The sequence below is a fragment of the Apium graveolens genome, chromosome 7 (assembly GCF_009905375.1).
Source record: "Apium graveolens cultivar Ventura chromosome 7, ASM990537v1, whole genome shotgun sequence".
Taxonomy (NCBI): domain Eukaryota; kingdom Viridiplantae; phylum Streptophyta; class Magnoliopsida; order Apiales; family Apiaceae; genus Apium; species Apium graveolens.
In genome coordinates, this window is record NC_133653.1 from 265,508,324 (window position 1) to 265,523,985 (window position 15,662).

The following is a 15,662-nucleotide window of genomic DNA, read 5'->3' on the forward strand; positions in this document are numbered from 1 at the left end:
GATGGCGACAAACAATTTTTATTGAATTTCAATCATTTTTTATATCTGTTGATACCATATTTTATGTCTTATTTAGTATGCATTATTGCTTAGAACTAGCTCTATAGCCCGTGCAAGGCACGGGAACGATCTACATCAATTATTATAAAATTTTATGCATATTTGTGAAATAAAATATAAAAACTGTTCCGGGAAGTTATTTTTGTCCCTGTACAGTCTTTGCTGTAAGGATGAGTTTTTTTTTTGTCTTTGTATTTTATAGCCGATATGAGACACAAACATTTTCAAAACTTTTTATGTTAATGAAATGTGTACATGTTTTAGAATTGAAAAATATGGCACAATGTGAGTTGCACTTCTTTTCAATTTTATATTTTCATAAAAATATACTTGAAAGTGTTTAAAATTTTAAAATTCCATAATTGTTATCGTATGACATGAAAATTCATTATTTGACAAGATCATGTTAATCGATTAGGAAAAAATACAATTCATTTGTGTTAGTTACCTTCATTTCTTATATATTGTATATATGTATGTATGTGTATATGTATGTATGTATATATATAGATGTATGTATTTGAATGTTAAATGTGTGAAAATGAGTTATACGATTATTGATTTAGCACAAGAGTACATGTGTGTTACATTTGTGTTGTAAACTTATAATCCAAGTGTTATACGTATCTAAATAAGAATACGATATTTGTTTTTCGTTCAAATTAATGTTTCTTGAAATTTAATTGAAATAATTAAAATGAGACATACGACATATTAAATGCGAAAAATAATAGATATATAACATTATAATAATATTAAAATTTTAGTCTATACTTGTAAAAGTATATATGTAATTATAAGTATAAGTTCTTAATATATAATAATGGAGTAGTATTAAATATATAATTATTAGTACTTAATGAGCTAGATGTAATTAATATATGTTATTAAGTTTATTATTTATTAATACATATTCATGAGGGGTAGTTAAGTAATTTCAAATGATTAAATTATCTCAATGAACCCCCTAATTGCTCTATTATATATATATAATAGATGCACTATTGATATGCGTTTTCGACTTGACTGCTGCAACAAAAAAAATGTTTCTTTGAACATGTTGGTGGCCCAATTATTGGGTCGAATAAGAAAAAAAGACAGTTTAAAATACACGTTAATTTGGATCTTCTAGTTTCTCAGCGTTAACAAAGGTTATTTTGCTTTTGGGTCTAATAATAAAAAATGGCAGTTTAAAACACACTGTTAATTTGAATATAAAGTAAAAAAAATATAAAGTATTACACAAGATAATATCTAATCACGAACCCAAAAAGAAAAATATGATCAGATCCAAGATAATAAAATAAAGATTTGTTTTAAGAATATGTATTAATTATTATTACCGGACACCTTTTTCTTTTTTTGTGAGGTAAATAATTAATATAAAATAAATACAAGGGAATATACATTGAATGTAGACAATTTTTTTTCAGAATTGATAAAGAATCGATAAGAAAGTCTGCTTAAATCACCAAGACGCCCAACAGACTCATTGCTTAAATCTTTGGGTCCTATTTCATTGAGACATACCATCATTTGTTTTGTTCATCGTTTGTGGTAAGTTCAAATCCCTCACATCAAATCAAATTTTATCTTTTCTTGATTTCTGAAAAAAATGGCAAAGAAATCAAAGGTTTCTGAAAAAGATCGAATTAGCGCCTGATTCACTACTACTCATAATCCTTTCATTGCTTCCAACTGAACAAGCAGTGCGTACTAGTATTTTATCCAAAAGGTGGCGGCCACTCTGCATTTCACTCCCAAATCTTGTTTTTTACCATCGAAATTGGAGGGATTCTGCAATAAATTTCGCCAACTTTGTTGATCGATTTTTAATGCATCGGCCGAATGATTTGAAAATCGAGAAATTTGGTTTACACTGTGTTGAAGATTACTATTTGGACCGTGTTGGTGACTGGATACTCAATGCGCTTGAATTTGATGCAAAAGAGATAGACCTTTGGTTCAGGTTCAGAGAAATGTTCGTATTGATGTATGAAGTGTTCTTCTGTACCTGTCTTGAAAAGCTTCAACTAAGTGGTAAAATATTAGTTGATATTCCTGAGAATGTTAAGTTTTCGAGCCTTCGGTTTCTTAAATTCGATGAAATTACGTTTTCTAGCTATGAGTCAGTTGGTGAGCTTTTGATCAAGTGTCCGTTGCTTGAAGTATTATGTATTTCGGGTTGCAAATGGCTTAGCGGATGTCGTCTGAGTATTAGTGGAGCTGCATTAAAGAAGTTTTCATTGGTTTCTTATTGGGGAATTGATGAAAAATCTACTCTTGAAATTTCAATTGAGACACCAGGATTAGAAACTCTCATACTTGATTCTTTCGCATCCGATGATATCTTTATCAAGAAGAATTTGCCGTTCCTAACAACGGCTCAGATTGAAGTCGTACAGATTATAGAAGGAGTTGCACCCAGCACTGTGTTTAGTGATTGCACGTTTGGCCTGCTAAATAAGATTACTCACGTCAAATCTTTAAGTTTAGGAGGTGAAACTGTCGAGGTAAGTGTTTTGCCTAAATCTTAACATATATATATATAAACTAATAATTTTCATCTTTGCTGTGAATTTATATGACTTTCATGTTTTGTCTTCTCTTTTTATGAAGGCCCCCAATCGCGCATATGATTCTGATTTTAGCAGAGTTCATAATGGCTTTCCTCCATTCCATAACTTGACCGAGTTGAGTATCAGTGTTGATGACTCAGTGTTGATGAAGCATATTGTGGACAAACTTTACTGTAGGACTTACTTGAAAACTCACCAAACCTAGAGAGCCTTTTCTTTCCACAGGTGAGCTTTAAAACTGAGATGTGACGGAGTTGTACAATAGATTCTGAACTTATGACTTTTCTTTCGTTTCAATTGTTAGGGACTTGTTGATACTTTCTCTGATCAAACTTGGCGCTTCACGTGGGCCTGGTCATGGTCACATACTGCAGAATGTTTATCAATGCATCTCAAAACAGTAGATATCGGAGAATTTTCTGGTACAGTAGATGAGTTGTCATTCGTTGAATACTTGCTAGCTTTTGGAAGTGCTTTGACAAATGTATCAATTACTTCATCAAATTTGCCGGGAGGTAAAAAGGTCCGGGAGGAACTGTTAAGGTATCAAAGAAACTCAACAACTTGCAAGCTTAATCTTTTCTTTTAATTGGTTCTGCTAGCTACATGCTCTTCAAAATAACAAAGTGTATGAGGTACAATTTCTGCACTAAGCTTTGTTTTCTTTTCTTTTCTTTTCACCAGTTTTCTCTCTCAACATTGTTATTAATTTAGCCTTAATTTGTAATGAAATATTTACTAGGTGCATTGTTTAAGAAAGACATTTAAAATGGTAGTTTCTTGATAATTTGATTCTTCTGCTTTTTAAATGTTTAAGATGACGGGAGGATTGGTAAGATGCACAGCAGTGTCACAGCTTGTTCCTCTTGACGTCATCGAGCCATTTCATAGAGCCAAAGGTTAAGATTTAATCCTTTCTAGATTACTGGTAATTAAAAAGAAAGATAAGTAGAGGAAGTTGTACCTGGATTTCTCGCCTTAATTGCACACCGTAAAGACTCTGTGTATTGTGACTTTTAGGTGGCCCTCTCATAGGTCTCGTATGTTTTTTGGCGGATCAGTAGGCTAAATTGTTGCATTCTCATTCCTTTCCACGATTTAATGTTATCTTTCTTTCAGTCTCTATAATCTTCCCCACTAAGATCATTTTAACTTGACCACTGAACACTATTGTGTGGCAATTAGTAGATGCCTACATGATCTTTACAAGCTGGAAGCTCAAAATCTAAGTTTTACAACTCATTTTCCTCTCTGCCATTAAAAATTAAATCCAGACCTCAGAGTTAAAAATAGCCCCAAATTTTCATTGTTACCTGACTCTTCATTTTGCCCCGAGTACCAGTATTGGACATTGGTATAGAGACATGGGTACATTTTTCAGGGCAAAGCATGTCAACTTTTCAAAGTAGTACTACTAAGTCCATCCGCGTAACAAAGCCTAAACACTATAATGTATATGTCCTGAAATTAGACACTTTTATAAGGCTGCAAAGTCCCTGTCCTTTCCTTTTATATGCTTTTCCATACTTATTTTTGCAAATATGGCCTACCAGGAACTCGTACAGTGGGAGCAATTCTTTTGCATAATTGTCTTTCTTGAATTTTCTTCGTTAAGTTTTGCTATATGGTGATGGAAATACTTGAATGTAAAACAACAGATAATGTGAGTTGAACTCGTTTTGTATTAAGAGAATAACTGAAAGTAGGTTCTTACTCTATTACAGACTCCATAGCATACTGAGAGGAGGAAAGCAAAGATAAAATACCACTCACAGAGAGTGGTAGCTACAAACTAGGACAGATCCTATTATTTCTCTAAACAACCCAGAAAAGACTCAACTACTGCATTACTTAGTCATGCTGCTACAAACTCGCTAAACCCAGCTGGATTATTCAAAAACAAAGGAAAACATTATTAACGTTTAGATTAAAAAGTCCAACATATGGTAATTGGGTTGTGGATTTTAAATATGAAATGAATGTTGCGAATTTAGGTCACCAGAAAGAAAAAAGAAATCTAGATGAGATGTACCTAGGTTTCCTCGAATTGTAAATGTTTTGTCTATTGTGATTTGGCTGATCCTCCTAAAGGTCTTTCTATTTGTTGCCTGCTATTGGTTTGCGAGTTGCTCGATACTTGTTAGCAGTATTAAGTGCTTATCATTTTTTTTTCTTTATCACTACTTCGCAATTTCTTTCTATTAATATCCACTTTCTTTCTCCACTGAACTTTCCAACATATCCACTGATCGATAAGCAATAACATATCCACTGAGCCTAGGTTATAACCAATGATAAGCACTTTGCAACACTAGTTTAGTCAGAGATATAGTCTGTAACAGTCATTGTATAGGCTTCATAAGCTAGAAGCACATAATCCTGGTTTAAAATTTCGTTTGCCTTAATTCTGGCACTCTCTCTCTGCCATTAGTGGAGGAATATTTATCGTCCTAAACTGAACTGTCCAACATAGCTCTAAAATATGCTTCCAAATTCTAGAAGTCCTTAATCTTACGAGGCTACTATTTCTGCACAGTTTTTTTGTTTTTCCGTTTCTTTCAAGTAAGCTTTTTGGGAAGGTAATTAACTGGGCTGTTGAAGAGCATAAAGATATTCATTTGTAGGTGTGTGCAATTTTTCTTCATGGCCAGATCTGATCCAATTTCTTCACGGCCAGTTTGATCCAAGTTAGGGATGTCTTAATTTTACATATATAAAAAATTAAACCTGTTACACGCTAACAACAATATTCCAAAAAGCTACTATTTCTGCTGTATTTGAAACTGAAGAAGTTTAGAATAAAAGCCATAATCAACAAACCCTCTTATAGAATACAATGTACTTGGTGATTATTAATGAAGTTGAAGGAGATAGCAATGCAGTTACAGTTGCATTACCTAGCTTATTTATATTTGAATAAAGTCAGTTGTAATTTCCTTTTGTTAGCGTCCTTGTCTTTTAATGTGCTGATGTGCACTGATGGGCCTATGTAGTGTTGAGTGTCAAGTTGGTAGGATCAGGGACACGATGGTCTTTTACTTTCAGTTTGTTAGGATGCAGCAGTGTATGGGGTTAAAAGGATACAGGCTGTTCCAGCGGTCCTCAATGTTTTGAAACAAGCATTCACTCACAGTTATTTCAATTCTTGCATTGTTATTCCACACTGAGTTCTTATTTTTCTTTATGGTATCAGAGCATGGTTTGTTAGCAAAGTTGTGAGGAACATTGAAATAGTGAGAAACTTTAAAGTCTTGTGTTTACAGTAGTTGAGTTGTTGTTTTCTTGGTCTGGAAAAGATAGTTACTCTCTTAGTTCTAGACTGACTCATGGCTACTAATAGGATTTCGTTTACAGATCTACAAAACCCTCTTTTCTTGCATCCCTCAGATGGACCAACATCAATAGTTGTGCCCAAACTACAAGGTGCAGGTGATTTTAGGGCTTGGAAAAGATCATTTGAAATACAGCTGTCAGCAAAAAGGAAACTTGGATTTATTGACGGAACCGTGACAAGAAGTGCCACAGATGTAGCTGAAGCAAGCCAATGGGACACATGCAACAACATGGTAATTTCTTGGATCCATAACAACATTTCTGAAAATATTAAATCATCTGTTCTTTTTATAAATACTGCTGTGGACATTTGGAGACAACTTAAAAAGAGATTTTCGTTAACTAATGGTTCGAGAAAGTACAAGTTAAATAGAGATCTATTTAATTTGAAGTAAAACGGTATGAAAGTGAATGATTATTTTACTGGTATGAGTGGATTATGGGAAGAAATTGAGTCAATGAATGTGTTACCCACTCTCACTAGTATTACACCAGAAGTTGCGAAACTTTTGCAAGCCATAGAAAATATGAAGGAGGAGTCAAAACTTTATAAATTTTTAAATGTGCTAGATGAGGTATATAGTGCACAAAGAAGCCAACTCCTCATGATTACCCCTCTGCCTTCTATGGAAGCAGCATGTGCAGCAGTACAATAAGAGGAATCTCAAAAGGAAATCCTATCTCATGGAGTGCTTGGTGATGGTGATATTATGGCCATGTACGGCAAAGGAAGCACGGATAAGAATTTGCAATGCAGTGTGTGCAAGAGAAAGGGACACAGCAAAGAAGGTTGCTGGGAATTGACTGGGTACCCTAAATGGCATTATAAGTATAAGCCTGGTCAAAAGGGCGCACCTAGTAAATGGATGGGAAATAGACCAGGGGGAGCAAGACAAGCTAACAATGTACAAGGTAATACTGTAGAGCAGTCCGTGACCATGACATGTCAACAAATTGAACAATTGCTGAAGTTAATACCAAGAGATAATTCTACAGACCAGAAAGGGAATGAAACAGATGAGGAAATTGACTATGCTTTTTCTGGTATGGTGTACAGTAACAAAGGCAAGATGAATAAGTCGATGGAGTGGATCATAGACTCAGGGGCGTCCGACCACATGACTTCATCTCTGAAAAACATGGTCAACGTCAAACAAGCACCAGGAACTTTCTCCATCACACTGCCAACTGGTGCCACTGCAATAATCACGCATATTGGAGATGTGCTGTTAAAGAATGGATTGAAACTAAACAATGTGTTATACGTACCACATTTCAACCATAGTTTATTATCAATTCATAAATTGGCGAAAGAAAGCAAGTGCAATGTCATCTTTCAATCCGGGAAATGTGTGATTGTAAACCCGACAACAAAAGGAGTAGTTGGAACAGGTGAGATGAGAGATGGATTGCATTATTTGAAGGATGATGAGATGTGTATGCCAAGTAAAGCAATGAATAGCCTGAAGTCAACCAAAGCCGCGGTAAGTAAGAAAGAAGAGGTTGTCAATCAATATGCATTATGGCATCAGAGGCTTGGACATGCCTCCCTGTCTAAACTGCAACACATAGATCAAGTAAAGCCATTCTTAAAAAATCAAGACCAACAGGTATGCCTCACATGCGCACTCTCAAAAATGACTAGACTCCCCTTTACTATTAGTCATTCACATGCAGCAAAATCATTTGATCTATTACATAGTGACATCTGGGGCCCCTATAAGGTGACCACAAGAGGGAAATATAGATATTTTCTAACACTGGTGGATGACTTTAGTAGAGTGACTTGGGTATATTTGTTGGAGAAAAAATCTGATTACTTGGGAACATTGATAAAGTTTGAAAAATATGTTGATAATCAGTTTAAAAGCAATATTTTGATTGTGAGGTCAGATAATGCGCTCGAGTTCGCAGACAAAGAATGTGTTGAATATTTTGAAAAAAGGGGCATCATACACCAAAAGTCATGCACCTACACACCCCAGCAAAATTCTCGGGTGGAGAGGAAACATAGACAAACTTGAAGTAGCCAGAGCTCTGCGTTTTCAATTTGGGTTGGCACTCAATTTCTGGGGCGACTGCGTGTTAACTGCCACATATATCATGAATCGACTGCCAAATGCAGCTTTGAATTTTGAAGTCCGCATGAAAAGTTGATGGGAGAGAAGGTAGATTATGAAGGGTAAAGGTTTTTGGATGCTTGGCCATGGCTTACAATTCGACACATGGGTCAGATAAATTTGCTCCAAGGGGTATTGCGTGTGCGTTCATTGGTTATCCAAGTAACACAAAGGGATACAGATTACTGAATCTGTCTAATATGCAGACATTCATCTCAAGACATGTCACTTTTCATGAAAGTGTGTTTCCACTAAACAAATACAGTGACAAACCTTATGTGCAACCCCTTCCGATAAGCATGCCAAGCACAAAAAAGGTCATTACTGGAGATGAGTTTATGGAAGATGCAGAAACTGAAGATGCCCAGACTTATCATAAGGAAGAAAATCCACCAACAGAGAGGGATAACGGGGAAGAAGATATAACAGAGGCAATTGATGCACAAGAAGGAGAACATATGCACAGGAAGTCAACTCGCAAAACGAAACAACCCACGTGGTTGGCTGACTTCGTGACACCTTATTCAAATCAAGCTGTAAGTGCGAGTGTCACAACCTCACAACTGGTCAGCACCAAATTTAATTGCTTCCTAGCAGCCATTGTGTCTCAAGTCGATCCTCTAAATTTTAACCAAGCAATAAAGTTTGAGAATTGGGTGGATGCCATGAACGCGGAGTTAGATGCATTAGAGGCCAATGGGACTTGGGAAGTAACTACATTGCCCCCTAATCGAAAAGCTATCGGGTGCAAATGGATATACAAAACAAAATTCAAAGCTGATGGCTCGGTTGACAAATATAAGGCACGGTTGGTCATATTGGGGTACAAACAAACCTATAGAATCGATTATGTGGAAACATTTGCGCCGGTGGCAAAAATGACCACCGTGAGGGCTATGTTTGCCGTGGCAGCGATGAAAAATTGGCACGTACATCAACTGGATGTTTTGAATGCTTTCTTAAATGGAGATCTGGAAGAAGTAGTTTACATGACATTTCCTCAAGGCTACAGGGGCATGGGGAGCGGAATCACCAAAGGAGAACTACCTGGGGAAAACTGTACAGAAATGGAACAACTGGTGTGTAGATTGATCAAAGCTCTTTATGGCTTGCGCCAGGCATCTCGTCAATGGCATCACAAATTGTCTATGACACTAATCTCTTTTGATTTTAGACACTCTAAAGCAGACTACAGTCTCTACTCGAAGGTGACAAAAATTGCCATCATCATTGTGTTGATTTACGTAGATGATATATAGATCTCAAGCAACTGTGTAGAAGAGATTGACAATCTAAAGCAGGTATTGTCATCGCACTTCAATATCAAGGACATGGGAAGTGTAAACTATTTCTTGGGGCTGGAAATTGATCGAAGTGCAGCTGGTTTCTTTGTGTCACAAAGAAAGTATGTGTTGGACCTCTTGAATGAGTTTGGCATGATGACATCTACCCCACTCAAAGTTCCCTGTGATACTCATGTGAACCTGGCACCAGAAAAGGGAGAGCCATTACAAGACCCACAAATGTATCAGCGTCTACTGGGAAAATTGATCTATCTGACGATCACAAGGCCTGATTTATCCTTTCCGGTTCATAATCTTGCCCAGTACATGCAGAAGCCTACAAACATACATATGCAGGCAGCCAAGAGGATCTTACGATACCTGTTAAACAACCCTGCACAAGGCATCCTCTTGGCATCAATTTCAGCTGCTCAGCTAACTGCGTATTGTGACAGTGACTGGGCGAGTTGCCCCACTACAAGAAAGTCGACATTTGGGTATTGTGTGTTGCTGGGTTCGTCTCCCATTTCCTGGAAAATAAAGAAACAGTCACTTGTTGCAAGATCGACGGCAGAGGCAGGGTATAGGGCGATGGCATTGACGTGCTGCGAGGTTACATGGTTGTCTTCCCTTCTCAAGGACATGGGCTTGCTTGACTTGCCCCCAACAATTATCAAAAGCGACAATCAAGCTGCCCTTGCCATAGCTGCTAACCCCGTGCTTCATGAGCGAACGAAACACATTGAAATCGATTGTCACTTTATAAGAGATAAAATCACAGCTGGATAAGTTCTCACTACACATGTTCCGTCACACTCTCAGGTGGCAGACATTCTTACCAAAGGGCTTCCTGTCAAACAACACAATTTTCTCCTTAGCAAGTTCGGTGTCTCGGCAAGTACCTCCACTCCACTTGAGGGGGACTAATGAAGTTGAAGGAGATAACAATGCAGTTACAGTTGCATTACCTAGCTTATTTATATTTGAATAAAGTCAGTTATAATTTCCTTTTGTTAGTGTCCTTGTCTTTTACTGTGCTGATGTGCACTGATGGGCCTATGTAGTGTTGAGTGTCAAGTTGGTAGGATCAGGGACACGATGGTCTTTTACTTTCAGTTTGTTAGGATGCAGCAGTGTATGGGGTTAAAAGGATACAGGCTGTTCCAGTGGTCCTCAATGTTTTGAAACAAGCATTCTCTCACAATTATTTCAATTCTTGCATTGCTATTCCACACTGAGTTCTTATTTTTCTTTAATTATGTGTTCTAATTATATAGTGAATAACCTATCAATGTATAGTAGCGAACATTATGTATGAAATATTTTAATCTGCTATTATAGGTGAAATTTCTTCTTTAACTTTCAGCCTTACGATGAGCGCTAGCCACTGAGTAAAGGATGAGATGGGTCTCTCGACGCTCTTCTATCTTGTGCCTAAGAAGGATGCTTAATATGGAGGAGCTGCAGGCATTTTCTTCTTAATCAATCTTTTATGATTATATGTTGCTACTATCTATAACCATCTATAGAGATTTCCTCCTTTCATTTTATACAATTTAAGTTGTGTCTTCTGTCTGTTTTTTTTTTTGCCAGACTGTGTTTAAGTGCAATAAATTAGAGATTTGCACAATTTGTTCTTAAACCTATGCTCATAAATTAACTCTTGAATTTCAGCTATTTATAGTCGAAATATAGTTCATGTTGTGTATTATAGTATAAAATCACCGGAAAGAAATTATTGCATAATTTCTGCTTGAGCAGGGATGAAGTAGCGAGCAGATGAGGGGGCCAAAAAAAACATTAAATTAGTCAATCAAATGAATACAAGAATAGTAGTAAAAAAATTATATTGAAGCTCTACATTTCTTTAGATTGCGAAATATATCTATAATTGAGTCGATACTAAAATTTTCGCTATTTTTTTTCAATATAAATTAGTATACAATGATCGAGAAACTCATCGTGATAATTCTAAGTAATAGTCTTTAATCAACAATAACATACATAAAATTAAATTATATTTTGAATAGTAGCAAGTAACATTTTGAGCAATCACCTAAAAATTAACCTAATTAGGTATTAAAATTAAAGATTCAACCTAATTAGGTATCGAATTTTCAGTAAAAAGAGATTCCGGTTTTATGTATATTATATATTTAAGGTTATTTAAGAAATGTAAGAAAATATAATGTACGTGTTTCTAATAATTACTTTATTTTTCCAATTATGTAGGATTTAAATAAAAGAATTATTATCATAATATGATTACAGCAATTTTATTATTTCATTCAAAATAAAGAATAAGAGCAATTTAGGAGGACTAAAATAGAAGATTAATAATCATAATATAATTCCCAATAATTTTATTATTTCATTATAAATATAAAATTATAAGATAAATATGATTCTCTAACCTTGATGTCTTTTGAAAAATCTACTCTTGAAATTTCAATTGAGACACCAGGATTAGAAACTCTCATACTTGATTCTTTCGCATCCGATGATATCTTTATCAAGAAGAATTTGCCGTTCCTAACAACGGCTCAGATTGAAGTCGTACAGATTATAGAAGGAGTTGCACCCAGCAGTGTGTTTGGTGATTGCACGTTTGGCCTGCTAAATAAGATTACTCACGTCAAATCTTTAAGTTTAGGAGGTGAAACTGTCGAGGTAAGTGTTTTGCCTAAATGTTAACATATATATATGAGCTAATAATTTTCATCTTTGCTGTGAATTTACATGACTTTCATGTTTTGTCTTCTCTTTTTATGAAGGCCCTCAATCGCGCATATCATTCTGATTTTAGCACAGTTCATAATGGCTTTCCTCCATTCCATAACTTGACCGAGTTGAGTATCAGTGTTGATGAAGCATATTGTGGACAAACTTTACTGTATGACTTCCTTGAAAACTCACCAAACCTAGAGAGCCTTTTCTTTCCACAGGTGAGTTTTAAAACTGAGATGTGACGGAGTTGTACAATAGATTCTGAACTTATGACTTTTCTTTCGTTTCAATTGTTAGGGACTTGTTGATACTTTCTCTGATCAAACTTGGCGCTTCACGTGGGCCTGGTCATGGTCACATACTGCAGAATGTTTATCAACGCATCTCAAAACAGTAGATATCGGAGAATTTTCTGGTACAGTAGATGAGTTATCATTCGTTGAATACTTGCTAGCTTTTGGAAGTGCTTTGACAAATGTATCAATTACTTCATCAAATTTGCATGGAGGTAAAGAGGTCCGGGAAGAACTGTTAAAGTATGAAAGAAAGTCAACAACTTGCAAGCTTAATCTTTTCTTTTAATTGATTCTGCTAGCAACATGCTCTTCAAAATAACAAAGTGTATGAGGTACAATTTCTGCACTAAGCTTTGTTTTCTTTTCTTTTTACCAGTTTCTCTCTCAGCATTGTTATTAATTAAGCCTTAATTTGTGATGAAATATTTACTAGGTGCATTGTTTAAGAAAGACATTTTAAATGGTAGTTTCTTGATTATTTGATTCTTCTGCTTTTTAAATGTTTAAGATGACGGGAGGATTGGTAAGATGCACAGCAGTGTCACAGCTTGTTCCTCTTGACGTCATCGAGTCATTTCATAGAGCCAAAGGTTAAGATTTAATCCTTTCTAGATTACTAGTAATTAAAAAGAAAGATAAGTAGAGGAAGTTGTACCTGGATTTCTCGCCTTAATTGCACACCGTAAAGACTGTGTATTGTGACTTTTAGTTGGCCCTCTCATAGGTCTCGTATGTTTTTTGGCGGATCAGTAGGCTAAATTGTTGCATTCTCATTCCTTTCCACGATTTAATGTTATCTTTCTTTCAGTCTCTATAATCTTCCCCACTAAGATCATTTTAACTTGACCACTGAACACTATTGTGTGGCAATTAGTAGATGCCTACATGATCTTTATAAGCTGGAAGCTCAAAATCTAAGTTTTACAACTCATTTTCCTCTCTGCCATTAAAAATTAAATCCAGACCTCAGAGTTAAAAATAGCCCCAAATTTTCATTGTTACCTGACTCTTCATTTTACCCCGAGTACCAGTATTGGACAATGGTATAGAGACATGGGTACATTTTTCAGGGCAAAGCATGTCAACTTTTCAAAGTAGTACTACTAAGTCCATCCGCGTAACAAAGCCTAAACACTATAATGTATATGTCCTGAAATTAGACACTTTTATAAGGCTGCAAAGTCCCTGTCCTTTCCTTTTATATGCTTTTCCATACTTATTTTTGCAAATATGGCCTACCAGGAACTCGTATAGTGGGAGCAATTCTTTTGCATAATTGTCTTTCTTGAATTTTCTAATTCGTTAAGTTTTGCTATATGGTAATTGGGTTGTGGATTTTAATTATGAAATGAATGTTGCGAATTTAGGTCACCAGAAAGAAAAAAGAAATCTAGATGAGATGTACCTAGGTTTCCTCGAATTGTAAATGTTTTGTCTATTGTGATTTGGCTGATCCTCCTAAAGGTCTTTCTATTTGTTGCCTGCTATTGGTTTGCGAGTTGCTCGATACTTGTTAGCAGTATTAAGTGCTTATCATTTTTTTTTCTTTATCACTACTTCGCAATTTCTTTCTATTAATATCCACTTTCTTTCTCCACTGAACTTTCCAACATATCCACTGATCGATAAGCAATAACATATCCACTGAGCCTAGGTTATAACCAATGATAAGCACTTTGCAACACTAGTTTAGTCAGAGATATAGTCTGTAACAGTCATTGTATAGGCTTCATAAGCTAGAAGCACATAATCCTGGTTTAAAATTTCGTTTGCCTTAATTCTGGCACTCTCTCTCTGCCATTAGTGGAGGAATATTTATCGTCCTAAACTGAACTGTCCAACATAGCTCTAAAATATGCTTCCAAATTCTAGAAGTCCTTAATCTTACAAGGCTACTATTTCTGCACAGTTTTTTTGTTTTTCCGTTTCTTTCAAGTAAGCTTTTTGGGAAGGTAATTAACTGGGCTGTTGAAGAGCATAAAGATATTCATTTGTAGGTGTGTGCAATTTTTCTTCATGGCCAGATCTGATCCAATTTCTTCACGGCCCAGTTTGATCCAAGTTAGGGATGTCTTAATTTTACATATAAAAAAAATTAAGCCGATTACACGCTAACAACAATATTCCAAAAAGTGTTTCTGCTGTATTTGGAACTGAAGAAGTTTAGAATAAAAGCCCTAATCAACAAACCCTCTTATAGAATACAATGTACTTGGCGATCTAGTAAGTATAATTAATTTATGTGTTCTAATTATATAGTGAATAACCTATCAATGTATAGTAGCTAACATTATGTATGAAATTTTTTAATCTGCTATTATAGGTGAAATTTCTTCTTTAACTTTGAGCCTTATGATGAGTGCTAGCCAGTGAGTAAAGGTTGAGGGTTTGCTGCTGAACACAAGTCAGTTGCAGGGGAGCTGGGTCTCTCGACGATCTTCTATCTTGTGCCTAAAAAAGATGCTTAATATGGAGGAGCTGCATGCATTTTCTTCTTTGCCCTGAAAAATGTACCCAAGTCTCTATACCAATGTCCAATACTGGTACTCGGGACAAAATGAAGAGTCGGGTAACAATGAAAATTTGGGGCAATTTTTAAAATCTGAGGTCTGGATATTAGTTGTTAATGGCAGAGAGCAAAATGAGTTGTAAAACTTAGATTTTGAGCTTCCAGCTTATAAAGATCATGTAGGCATCTACAAATTGCCACACAATAGTATTCAGTGGTCGAGTTAAAATGATCTAGTGGGGAAGATTATAGAGATTGAAGAAAGATAACATTAAATCGTGTAAAGGAATGAGAAGGCAACAATTTAGCCTACTGATCTGCCAAAAAACATAAGAGAAAGATGACCTGGGGTAAGCATAGTAATAAATTAGTATCTGGCACAATAATATCGACCAACTCAGAAACCTAATACCAAGACAAAAAACACAGAGAACTATGAGAGGGCCAACTAAAAGTCCCAATATACTGAGTCTTTACGATTTGCAATTAAGGCGAGATATCCAGATACAACTTCCTCTTCTTATCTTTCTTTTTACTAGAAACCTAGAAAGGATTGAATCTTAACCTCTGGCGCTATGAAACGGCTCGATGACGTCAAGAGGAACGAGCTGTGACACTGCTGTGCATCTTACCTATCTTCCGGTCATCGTAAACATTTAAAGAGCAAAAATGACTCAAATAATCAAGAAACTACCATTTTAAATGTCATTCTTAAACAATGCACCTGGTAAATATTTCATAGCAGATTAAGGCTA

At 35.7% G+C, this 15,662-nt stretch overlaps 3 protein-coding genes across 5 annotated transcripts; all 3 read left to right on the forward strand.

The window, feature by feature from the left end:
• The first annotated feature begins 1,604 nt into the window (after positions 1 to 1,604).
• Positions 1,605 to 11,364, forward strand: LOC141672454 (F-box/LRR-repeat protein At3g58900-like). 2 transcript variants are annotated; one of them, XM_074479059.1, is made up of 4 exons: positions 1,605 to 2,573; positions 2,680 to 3,274; positions 3,457 to 3,538; positions 10,742 to 11,364. In XM_074479059.1, the coding sequence occupies exons 1-2, from the start codon at positions 1,896 to 1,898 to the stop codon at positions 2,842 to 2,844; spliced, it is 843 nt and encodes a 280-aa protein (XP_074335160.1). In that variant the 5' UTR covers positions 1,605 to 1,895; the 3' UTR covers positions 2,845 to 3,274; positions 3,457 to 3,538; positions 10,742 to 11,364. The 2 variants fall into 2 exon arrangements, with proteins under 2 accessions (XP_074335160.1, XP_074335161.1); XM_074479060.1 differs by lacking the exon at positions 3,457 to 3,538.
• On the forward strand, positions 5,966 to 6,367 carry LOC141674884 (uncharacterized). Its single transcript, XM_074481584.1, has one exon. The coding sequence runs from the start codon at positions 5,966 to 5,968 to the stop codon at positions 6,365 to 6,367; it is 402 nt and encodes a 133-aa protein (XP_074337685.1).
• A 377-nt stretch (positions 11,365 to 11,741) lies between the features above and the next one.
• Positions 11,742 to 15,245, forward strand: LOC141672645 (F-box protein At3g62430-like). 2 transcript variants are annotated; one of them, XR_012555644.1, is made up of 5 exons: positions 11,742 to 12,045; positions 12,150 to 12,320; positions 12,400 to 12,730; positions 12,907 to 12,988; positions 14,722 to 15,245. XR_012555644.1 is itself a non-coding variant. In XM_074479291.1 (4 exons), exons 1-3 carry the CDS (start codon positions 11,794 to 11,796, stop codon positions 12,682 to 12,684), a joined length of 708 nt encoding a protein of 235 aa, XP_074335392.1. In that variant the 5' UTR covers positions 11,742 to 11,793; the 3' UTR covers positions 12,685 to 12,730; positions 14,722 to 15,235. The 2 variants fall into 2 exon arrangements, 1 of the variants encoding a protein (XP_074335392.1); XM_074479291.1 differs by lacking the exon at positions 12,907 to 12,988 and having other exon boundaries at positions 14,722 to 15,235.
• Positions 15,246 to 15,662: the final 417 nt, after the last annotated feature.